The sequence below is a fragment of the Sinohyriopsis cumingii genome, chromosome 13 (genome assembly GCF_028554795.1).
Source record: "Sinohyriopsis cumingii isolate HCF-2022 chromosome 13, ASM2855479v2, whole genome shotgun sequence".
Lineage (NCBI taxonomy): Eukaryota > Metazoa > Mollusca > Bivalvia > Unionida > Unionidae > Sinohyriopsis > Sinohyriopsis cumingii.
In genome coordinates this window covers 66639711-66652170 of record NC_142973.1, presented here as the reverse complement: position 1 = coordinate 66652170, position 12460 = coordinate 66639711, and the positions used below count along the sequence as shown (strand labels likewise).

At 33.8% G+C, this 12460-nt stretch overlaps 1 protein-coding gene across 3 annotated transcripts in view; it reads left to right on the top strand.

Moving 5' to 3' along the window:
* The window catches only part of LOC149785762 (endoplasmic reticulum-Golgi intermediate compartment protein 2-like), a 62250-nt gene extending 50751 nt beyond the window's left edge, over positions 1-11499 (top strand). For all 3 annotated transcript variants that reach the window (XM_089979660.1, XM_089979658.1, XM_089979659.1), the window contains exons 10-11: positions 4153-4315; positions 7468-11499. In XM_089979660.1, the coding sequence (XP_089835786.1) occupies positions 4153-4315; positions 7468-7667 (363 nt within the window). In that variant the 3' untranslated portion in view covers positions 7668-11499. The remainder of the gene's footprint in view (positions 1-4152; positions 4316-7467) is intronic.
* Positions 11500-12460: the final 961 nt, after the last annotated feature.

Sequence of the window (12460 nt, the reverse complement as noted above, 5' to 3'; positions counted from 1 at the left end):
AGATCGTATTACTGCCATAAATATATATATTTATAAACCAGTGAATCTCATATTGACCATCATGAAGTGGAAATCAGCATGATGAGGGGTCCATAAAACTTCTTGTTCACTTCAACAGAAGTCAAGTCTGTAAATGTTTTATTATCTGGTTTAGTGCAGTTTTGAAATTGAACTCGATTCAGAGGAATAAAAATGCCATTTCAGAAAAATAGATTGTGACGTAAAAAATTACTGCCAATGCAATGGCGCAGTAAAATGAATTATCATAAATTGCATGACATTATGTCATCCAATGAAAACAAACTTTTATTACAAGATTCATGTTATAATATACAATATTTCAGTTTAAATTACATGTTTTACAGATGAAAGTATGAAATAACTTGGTATTATACCTTGATGTTAGTGCCCCAGCATCATTAAAATGCCCTCATGCTGACCCCTCATCCTCCATTCAATTAAAATTTGCAATCTAGAGCACTGTCGTACTTAATTTCTTATCTAGTTTAACTTATCTAGTAGCAAATTTCTGTATGAAAAAGTACACTCAGGTGCTTCAAAAAATTTTGTTCATCCTGAAACGTTACCAATAATCTTTTGTTAAATTTAATGAAGAATTCGTGCCACTGGTTCGAAGAATGTCGAATAATGGTTCAGTTCTTTCTGAGCATATTACAGGTGTAATAGAAATTATCTTACTGTGTTACTTATGTTAGTATACTCCTATCATAATTTGTATGATGTGTAATAACACCTCACAATGTCACAGATTACATCATAACACCATGCATAGGAAAGACATAACAAACAAGGCATCCAAATGGTTTTCAGTGTAGTTTCACTACACTATTCAACATTTTCATGAGTCTTTTGGCATGCAATAAATAAAAAATCATACATTATAGGTAACATATTTTAATAATGAAATAAACACTCGTGTAATATCCTCTGATGATGACAATTTATCAGTATACAGTATCAGTCCCAATGTCAATGTTACCATGTTCAGTTTATAGCCAATAGGACAATGACATATTTTTTTGATTGCTGATATGAAAGTATATATCAGTCTAGCTGTTAGATTCAAACAATCAAAGTTGCAAAATGAGCATGAAGTCAGAGGTAAAAAGAATATGTTGTAAGTGCACATAAGGTGTACGTAGAGATTGTCTTTGAATTTATGCACAAAATGCTTGAGAACTTAAACCTTCTCAAAACAAATTTCTCATTTCATGCGTATATGAAGAATTCACTTTTCCTAAATCTCAAAGACTTTGACCTTGCTATCAACAAAGATAACTTACTATATTATTCTCACACCGTCCTGTTTGTTGTACCTCCCTAGTCAATTTAAAAACAAGGCATCAAGGATATAAAAAAATGCACAAAATTTGGTCATTTCATTGATTGATTTATATGTTCTAACCTGATTGTTGCCAGGATGTTCCTAACACTGCCATATTTGCAATGGCCAGTCTGTTTCCAAGCAACAGATGTGATGTAGTTTGCCGTCTTTGATAATCTCAGTAATTCTGTAAATTTTGGATTTACATCTCTTGGAACACATGTATACAAGAGTTACTCATTTTATTTGTTCAATTTGTCTTAGAAGTGTTGTAACTAGACATTGTAAATATTGGACACAAGTAACAGTTTTTGCTGAAATGGACTTCCTGTATTCAAGAAGCCAGAAGAGGACAGAGAGCAGTCTGTCTACTTGTTTACATCAAAAGCTTCACTTAGCTTTGAAATGCCAATAAGTTGACAGTGTGAGGGACCCCTCATGGACCCTATGAGGTTAAAAATTATAAATCAGGGAATGAAATGAATACGTTTTGTGCATTTTTTATATATCCTTGATGGTCTTCATTGTTCAAATTGGTAGGGGGGTACAGACAAATGGAACTGCATGCAGATACTATAGGAAATTATTAAAACTTGTAGAAAAAACCACATACTGGTAAACTGATATATTTTAGCCCATATACCATATTTACTCCCTTATAAGTCTGGTCCAGTTGCAAATTGTACAGAGCCAGATCTGTAATCACATAATACACCAGCAGATCTAGGTTTATGCAGTTTTTAAGGAGTAATCAGTAGAATAAAGAATATATACCTTGATCTGCCAGTGCATTGTGCAATGGCTGATTGGGTCCATGTTGTTTGCAGTTGGACTCGACTTAATATTGAGTACATACAGTATTCTTCTATGATAATTATACCCCAAAAAGGAACTTGCTGTATTGTTTGCAATATTTGTCCAGCTCACATTGGTGCAAATACCACATAGCAATCACATTTGTGTCTATGCTGCATACCTGTATGTCTGTGCACACCTAGACTAAGGCCAATGTTGAAGTTGTATTTACATTTTATTTAACTGATTTCCAGTATGGCTGCCACAGGAGCCATCTTAGGTGGCGCTCTACAGTTTCGTATTTTGCATAGGGTTAGGATTTTAAAGAAAAAGAATTTCCCCGGCTTTCCTCACTGGTTATACTGGCTATTTAAAAAAGACCTTGTATATCTTAGGTATAATGCAAAGAACCTTTAATTCCCTTTATTTTGGTGTATGATTGATAAGTGTACTATGGGTTATAGAGTATACAGCTTGGCCTTACTTCAAATGTGCACCTTTCAAAAAAGTGCTAGCTCTACTTGGTCATTTTCACTTCCTGAACTTCAGAGGTAAATTGTATAAAAAAGAGCCGATAACTTTTTAACATTTTATATACTTGGTAATTCATTCATTGCACTTTCAGAAGCTGGTATTGTCTAGTCTGGCAAAATTAATTTTCCTTATTTTAATAGCTGCTATGTATAGTGTACTTTAGACTAATTCAGACTGATTTTTTAACACAAGGGAGCAGTCATTTTAGTTAGCAGTGTGCTTAAATCATGTAAAATTTCCAAAAGTACAATATCCAAAAGAAATATCATCCACATTACATTAATGTAGCATAGAGGTATGCCAACATTCTCTCCACTGTGCATGTTTTAAATGCGAACTACTTCACCTTACATACGTCACTCTCTCAAAAGTACATATTATCTGGTGAGTGCCCCCTTAAGAATCTTGTTATCACCACTCCTTCTGAATGGACAGTTGTATCAGCATGGGGTTTTCACTAAAAGACTTCTTATGATGTCTAGCTGGTCCTAAATAAAACTGATGCCAGTTTGAAATCTGATATGTCCACCATGGCAGCCATCTTAAAAATTTGTTATCACAAGTCTACTTTTACAGAAGACTTCTTATGATGTTCAGTTGGTCTTGGATGAAAATGGTGCCAATCTGATGTCCAGTATGGCTGCCACAGCAGCTAACTTGAATATGTTATTATTACTAATAATGGAATGTCCTATCTTAAGAATATTATCTCTACTCCTCTCCAAATGGATGGTTATATATATCAATATGGGGTAAACTTCTTATGATATCTAGTTGGTCTGAAATGAAAATGTTTACCTAAGGACGTTTAATGAGAATGCTGCCAAGCTGACTTGTTTACCAAAGGACGTTTAATGAGAATGCTGCCAAGCTGACTTGTTTACCAAAGGACGTTTAATGAGAATGCTGCCAAGCTGACTTGTTTACCACAGGAGCCAATTTGAACATTTTGTTTTTGCTGAAGAATATTAGAGATGGTTTCAACACACAACAATTAAAAGTAAGAAGTGGTCTTGTCTTGAATTTGTTGAAATTCTTTTGAAGCCCCAGTCCCTTCAATAGACACTTTTCTTATTATAATTATGTAAATTTTAGGTACCTAAGAAAATTATTTTTCTACTAATAATTATTTGTACATAATAAAATAAAATAAAAGTGTATGAAAATTTACATTTCATTGAAGTAAATGTTTGGTAAATGGGTGTGTTGGTGCAGTTCAAGACACAAGACTGGTGGGTACAAATATTTTAATATCATATAGCCATAAAACTAGGTGATTTTATTGCAACTACACTGGATTTTTATTTTCACTATTTATATTTTTGTGATTTTGTAGCTAAAGAGGTTATCATTTTTAAGGTGGTAGCTTTTGATGAAATTTACTTTCATTGTTTCATTCTGTGACTGCTAAATCACTTAAATTTCTTCACCACTTGAACTTTTTATTGTGTGGTAATTATATAGAACATTTCTTTCAGAACAGAACGATAGACCATGCATCGGGGAGTCACGGTGTGCCAGGTATATTTGTGAAGTATGATTTGTCTCCAATCTCGATCAGGATCAGAGAGGAGCATCGACCATATTGGCAGTTCCTTGTCAGAATGTGTGGCATCATTGGGGGAACATTTGCTGTATCAGGTAAAAGGGTTTTAGTATCTGGAAATGAAGATATCTCCTTATTCAGTATATTATTGGTATGTTGGCTTGTCCATGGTAACTATTAAATTGATTAAACATGCTACATATCTGTCACTATTATGCAATTTTATGTTACCGTTATTACTAACAGCAAGGAGATAAAACTAAAATAAAAAATGTTTTGCTTTGGTAACTGTATAAAAAATATAGAGTGGGAAGGTCAGTACCATATTTGCTAGCCTATAAGTCAATGCAGAGTATAAGAGAAATTAGTAAGTTCTGAAAATTTTCATGCCTTCATCCATGTACATGACAATGCTGATTATAAGAAACCTGATACATAACATGGCTTTGTCTTTTTCACGTTGATCCACACAGCAATGCAAATTTTATCCTATCAGTAAGTGATTGGATTTCATGTTAGCACCATTAAAGGTAGCTAAAAGTACCTAATTTGTTTCACACAACATATTTTAAATGAATTATGTACTTCTAGTTTCATTTTAACGACACTGACCTAAAAATTTACTGAGTTACAGATACAATAAAATTCGCAAAACTGTGTGGAATGAAACTATAGTAACTCCAGCTTCATGAATATTAATGGTATCACTGTCTGCTATTTCAGATTACCCATAACAGAGAAATTGCATCACTGATGCTTAAATGCTTTTTCTGTTTTAAAACAAGAGAGAGGCAGGCATATGTATTCCATTGCATTTTTCTTCTTCTACCTCATGATTAAAATGAAATATGCCCCAATGTGAGAGAAAGAGAGAGATTCAGCCCTTCTCAAGCTATTTTGTATTTTACTGCCCCTGTTTAACTGAAGCCTTTGTCAAAGAGAGAAAACAGTAGTAAATATAGTAGTAAATGGAAATTATTAAAATATACCATGCTCCTTGAGTTTCAGAGTTTAAATATTCACAATATTTATATTCATATAGACTCCATCTAGGTTAAATCCAAAGAATGACCATTGATCATGCTGTGTCATTTTCTTTGCAAGTACAACAACCTATCCATTCTCAACAAATTAGATTATCCTTTATGTGTAAGTGCAAGTACGCTTCATGTAGTTAGGCAGCATTTGGCTTTGATCTTTGCTCATGCTGCTTGTTACATTAAATTGCTAACAGTTCTGTTGGTGAGTACACAGTTGACATAAATAAGCACCTGGCATTTCCTTTCATTACACTGTACCATATTCACATTACCCTATTGGTAGCCTCACTTCCAATTTGGTGATCTAGTCTGCTGGATCTTGCTCTCAGATGTGTGAGATTGGATGACCTGACCACAGCTGTAGCATATTTTAATTAGCATGTTAATAACACTGCAAAGTCTTGCGTTGTTTGGGAAAGTGGATATCGTTACTAAAACTAGAAGGATTTTTTACACAGTGGTATTAATTGATAATTCAGCATGGTGTAGACCTTGTACACAAGTAAGATAACACTTATCAGGTAACTAAACAATACAGATTACAATGATTCTGTAATCTTTGCATATGTTATTTGATCAAGAGGTGCAAGAAGAAAAATGAGATGGAATATCTTTGTCATGGTTATGTATTTTCTAACTTGTCTGTTATAATGCACATATATGTAGTTAAATTTAAACAATGTATAATACTAGTGCATGCTGCATTAACACAATTACATCTGAGGTATTTGAATTTAATACTTATAATCATGTAAATATTTTAAAATCTTTCTCAATGTTGGGTCCCATATTTTTTGTTTATGATCTCTTTCCCAAAATAATAACTATTTTTATGCATTATTTTTCTTGGATGTGTGAGATTACAGGTTTGAACCCCAGCTGAGTCATACCAGAGATTTATAAAAATGGTACTAGCAGCAGCAGGGCGAGGTGCTAAGAATTAAGAAGTTAGTGTTAGGACTGATTGGCCTGGTGTCAGGATAATGTGACTGGGTGGGACATGATGCTACATCCGCGGCATGATGCCCCAGCGCTAGACATCACTATAAACTGCCATATTGCAGTCATCATAGCGATATGAATGAAAAATTATTAAAGCTACATTAAAAATCAAACTACCACACACACACACACACACACATTGTTTTTGGTATTTTTGGAGATATTTTTTAACGTTCTTAAAATTACATAATATATGATAAAGACGTTTGAATGACATAATCCACATATATGTTAATTTGGAATACCAGAGGAAGCCCAGATTTTCTGGTAAAAATTATAGGCTTATTGGTCAGCAAATACGGCACTAATTATTTGCCTTTATTACATTCATCTCGTATTAATGTCACAATTTAATGTAATAATTACTTTCAATAGTTTACAGTATCTTTTAACACATTAACCCCTGGATGTTTTTGTTGTTTTTGCCTGAAATTTGAGTAGGAAACACATTTTGAAAGCTATTTCTGAATACATCCTAATAAATCAACTTCCAGGTGATCTTCCAATAACATAATGCCTAGTCGTGTTAGAAACATTGTTTTTCATTGGTTATTTGGCTCGTGCATGAAAAGAAAGGTAAAAGTTGGAGTTCTTCTTTGTTTTTTTGTTTTATTTTGCTTAACGGACCCATTATTTTTGTATCGAGACCACTCTTTATTCCAAATGCCCATCTTATCATACTTTTTGCAAAGGTTCATCTGTCTGTTTGCAGTTCATACTGGTCTGTCTTAGATCTGAGACCAAAAATTCTAAACTTCGGACACAAAATCAGATTCCGACCACAGGTGAATTTTTGGTGAAAAAAATCGGGTAAAAAAAATTAGGTTTTTCCATCTGTATTTTGTAGTGCAACTAGAAATTCCAGATTATTTGGTATCATTGTAGAGCTACATCTGTCTACCTTTCTATAATACCACCCACTTTGGTGTATCTTACATGACCATGACGCTACAGAGCTCAGCAGTAGGCTAGTACCTCCTGCCACATAAACTCATCACCAGGGGTTAATGTGTTAATAATATAGCTTGGACCATCTGTTCATAAATTTTTCCAAATGTACCACTCTCCCCCGCCTTTTGCCTTTGATCAGAGTGAATTTCACTTCGAACACTTCTAATTTTGTCAAAAAACAGACATTACACATCATCTGCAAATGTTATATTTAACAGGATAATTAATTAATTATTGCTTATTTCTTCCCACAGGTATGTTACATGGAGGAATTGGATTCCTGTTTGATATCTTGTGCTGCAGGTACCGTCTCGGCAAATATGCACCATCATCACATCATGTTCCTAGCCAACAGAGGGTTCCTTCAGAGGAGCCGTTAATGCCACATCAGTTGGACACCCCTGATTCTCATTCTATAGCTGCTAATGTGAATTTTTTGAGGACAGACAGTTGACATGAGGATAGAGTAGTTCTTCTGTCATTTTTCAAAAAGATAGATTCCAGAATGCAAAGTTTTGTGAAGTTGGTGTTTTGTCTTGTAAGGTTGGCCAAGCCTGCATATTTTTCTGCAAATGACCTAATTTTTCTTATTTAAGTTTGTTGCAGATATTCTGGAAAATATGCACAACATTGACAAAAATTATTCTTTATACTTTAATTTTCTTCTAATTTTGCTTATGTTGTATACTGTCAGTGTAGTTTTATTGCATATTTTACTGACTTTAAAAGTATCGCTTGTGTAAGACTATCTGTAGTGTATAGTTTAAGGATAATTTGAAAGAGGTCAGTATAAAAGTACAGAGAAACTAAACTCTAAACTAATGGATGAGAAATAGACCTGGTCATATATGGAAGTTTGATTAGCATCAGAAAAGCCTTTATTTTGACCAAAGTGTTTTGGACAGTTTTCAAGAGTGGCTGGGTTACTGAGGGCCAGTTTTGGGGAATTTTATTGTACAGTGGAACCCAGCTATAAAATGATAATTGGGGTCCAAAAAATTGGATCACGTTAATAGCGGGGTCGCGTTAATGCAGGGTTTACAGTATTTTACTTTTTTCAGAGAACAACTTATTGGCACATACACGTGTATCCATGTCTAATGTATATGATGAATAGGGTATTAACACCATTTACTGTCGTGCCGTCTTGGCATGTAGTTCATCCACAGTGCATGTAATTCCATTGAAAAATTGCACACAGATTTAAAATATTCAGTAATTTTGTGACAGATCATTGTGTCTGAATTCAATGTCTAATATAGCATGACAGAGTATTAACACCATTTACTTGCCGTCTGATATCATACCATACAAGTAGTCCATAATACATGTAATTCCATTGCAAAAATTGCATACATATTTAAACTATTCAATAATTTTGTCACAGGTCATTATATGTCTGAATTCAATGTGAAAAATTAACAGCAAAATTAGGTTAAGAAAGATGAAGCACATATATGGTTCATTATGTTCCAGTGTCCATGAATAGTGGCTGTACATATTTCATACAGGTAAAATTTACTGATATGCGTTTCTGTGTACATTTATCCATAGTAAATTTCCAATAATTAACGCTTGTATGCCTATTCATTTGAATGACTACAGCAAGAATAATTAACAATCAACACATGCTTTAAGCGTGCATGTAACTTTTACTTCAGATTTTGGGAATATCAAAAGAAACATAGAAAACTACTTTACCAGTTATTGCACAAAGTGCAGCGAACGACTTGCATTTGTAACCTTGCTTTTCCATAACAGTAAAATCTTTGATAAAAAATAGGAAATTAATACTGAGTTTATGAGCAAACACCATACACATGTAAAACCCGAGAACTAAGTGCAGTAGGCCTGCAATGGTCACAAGTCACTTTTATAAATTTGTTTAAGCTGAACACATATACAGTTTCATGCCGTTTCAATTTCCAGCTGATAAAGCAGACATTATTTACTGGTCAACTGATTGCGTATAATAACACTGACAAGCCCAGCAAACATGGTGGCGGCTTTTGTATTTTGATGTTTATTGTGAGAATCTTTTATCAACCACTGCATTGCATGCTGCTTGGTTGTGTATGCAGTTAAAGAAGAAACACATGTTGGCTATTGTTTGAGCAACGATTGTATACAGAATTAATTAAAGACTATCACAAAGATGACTTGCTGGCTTTACTCATGGACCAGTAATAAGTAACATATTCGACAATGTTTATTTTGGCATAACACTTCAAGAACCTGGTGAAATTGTTAAATTTCAGAAGCTACACCACGATCATATTATATTCAAATTCATATGTGAACTTTTCCCCAAAATGATAATAAATGTTTTACACACTATTTCTCGTACTTAAAAAAAAAATCCTGGTACGAGAAAAATATAATTGTATTATTTTGAATTCATACACGATCTCTTCCCCAAACTGATAATAACTTTTTTATACACTATTTCACGTACTTTGAACAAAAAAATATTTTTTCATGTGCAAGTGAATAAACAAAATTTTGTGAGCCGTGCTACGACTGCATTATATCAGAATTCACATTATCATGGAGCGCAATATGGTTGGGTCGCACTGTATGTTAAAAAAAATAAAATAATTCTCTTAAACCTTTTGTATGAAAGGGAAAGTCAGTTCCTCCTTTAATTCAGTTTTACAGAAATTCCAGTCAACAGATGTGGTCGGTCATGTCCACTGAATTTATTATTTTGTGGAATACATTTTTTATGACTTCCATGAAACCATGACTTAAAGTTGTTCAATTTTTCTTAAATTCCATGGAACTTTAAATATAAAGACCCAACAAACCTTGATTCTACAGTGATAACAAGAGGATATCTTCTCCAATCTACAAATAAAAGTACAGATAAAAATGCATTTTATTCAAAACAGTGAGAATTTGTAACCAGAGAAATAAGTGAATTCACATACATTAAAATGTTTACGAAACTGCTCTCTGTTTGAATGATTGTGTGTTAAGTCTCTAAAGCTTATGATTACCTTCTTGTTAATTACCTGTTTGTCATCCTCATTGACTGAGCCTTACATAAACCACGCAATTTTGCCAGCATTAACATGGCATTAAACTAATAAAAAAATCTCTAAATCACCAGCACAGATATAATGTTCAGTTGAAGTTAGGACCAGATTTTGCATCAACATAATTCAGAAAATAAAATCTTATTTCTTTTAGATTTATTTTTTTACTCCAAGGTAGTAACAGCTTTAATGTAGACAGCATAAAGATTTGTAATATTTCACATTTTTGAATGTATAAAATCATGAAAGTCCTGAAATTTTTAGGAAAAACTGTTTAACAGTTGAGATTTCAAAGTCTGTATGAGTTTCAGAGAGTTGAAAACACATGTATTATATTTCTCATCAGTAAATAATTGCCATCATAAGAAAATACCATTAAGGATTAGCATCATTTATTGTTAGGAAGAAGTTTTGTCTGTGTATGTGATATGGATTTTTAATGTAGCTTTAGTAATTTTCCAGTCATATCATTATGATGTCTGCATTATGACAGTTTATAATGTAACTTCATGTTCCACCCAGTCACATTCAGGCCAACCAGTCCTAACACTGACTTCTTAATGCTGAGCACCAATCAAGGCAACTGCTAGTACCATATTTTATAAGTCTTTGGTATGACTTGGCCAGGGTTCAAACCCGCATCCTCCCACATTCAAAGCAGATGGTCTAACCACTAGACCACTGGAGCGGTCCAAAGAAGTTGTTGTGGTGGTTGCTTCCATTTTCAACACACAATAGGCTATACATGGCAACCAGTATAACTGGTGGAGGAAGAACCTGGGAAAACCACAGGAGAAACCACTGACCCACAGGAAGCCACTGACAAGCTTTCTCACATACCCGCATTGGCTAAGCCTGAGACACGAACCCTTGCAGACAGGTCAGATGGCAGTGATCTGTAACAGTGAGCACTTTAGGCCACTTGGCCACCTAGGGCTCCAATTCAGAAGACATAACTTAAAGAGGAAGGATATGTGAATGATATTATGCTTGTAATATGAGAGTCAAAACATTGTCACTTTTTACATATAATTTGATGTAGTTGTATACCATATAGAGGTTATTTTTGGTGGATTTATATTTTAATGATGTCATCCAAACAGGCATTCTTGGTGAGATACATTGTAGCAATTGCAGATCTAGGGATGTTAAAATAAGATGATACAGTCTGTTGGGATTTATTTTGACAATCTTGTCATGAGGCTGTTACATCTTTGAAATAAAAAATATGAAAATTATATACAAGAAGATGTCAGTTTAATTTTTGTACTTGTTCTGTTGTTTGGCTAAAAATTTACATTCGTCTGCTAGCTCGAGGTTGGTGAATTTACAGTAGTACACTAGTCCGTAGCTGGTAAATTTACAGTAGTACACTAGTCCATAGCTGGTAAATTTACAAAAGTCTGCAAGTTGTCCACTATCCTGAAACTGCTCAGGTTAGCTTAGGACTTGTATGTTTTATGATTTTGATAGTTTGTCTGACGAGTCAAGTTTAGGCAAGTCACATTCTCCCTTACTGCCCCCCCCTTACTTTTGGAGATTAAGTACTGCACATATAGAACTGTAATGTTGTAAAAATCATACAAATGTAAACCCTTTTTCTTATTTTTGAACAAAAATACATATTGTAACAGTCATAGGTACATTTAGAAACTTAAATTGTCATGCACAAAACTAACAGGCAGTACTGGTTATCGAGAATGATAGACATCATGATTCACTGTTCAGCGTTTGGATGATTGGCTAAGTCAATTTCATAAATCTTTTTTTTAGTAAAAGTTAAATGCATACAGATAGCAGGTAACCTGTAATAGAAAGAAAACAACCAATACAATACAACCAATTGTTTAATGGACCTTGAAAATAGGACACTTGAAATTAGACTGATCCCATCTGAAATAGTGAATTCTGCATCCATTAAAGTTCAGTGCAGCATTACTCCCATGATCAGACGAGGGTGCCTACATTATACATAAAATGAACAATCTGCCTAAAAGAAATCTAAAGTTGGGGATGGTCTAATTAGCATTGAATTAGCTTTGAATAAATATGGTATGCTAATACGATAACAACATATTGCTCTAAATATGATTCCAAAAAGGGTTTATGTAAATTAGCTGATGGGGGTGTGTCCACACATAATGTGATTAGGTTAAAGCCTGGATTATAAGTCTGTAAAAGAAAATAAGCATATGTGGAAAATAGATGC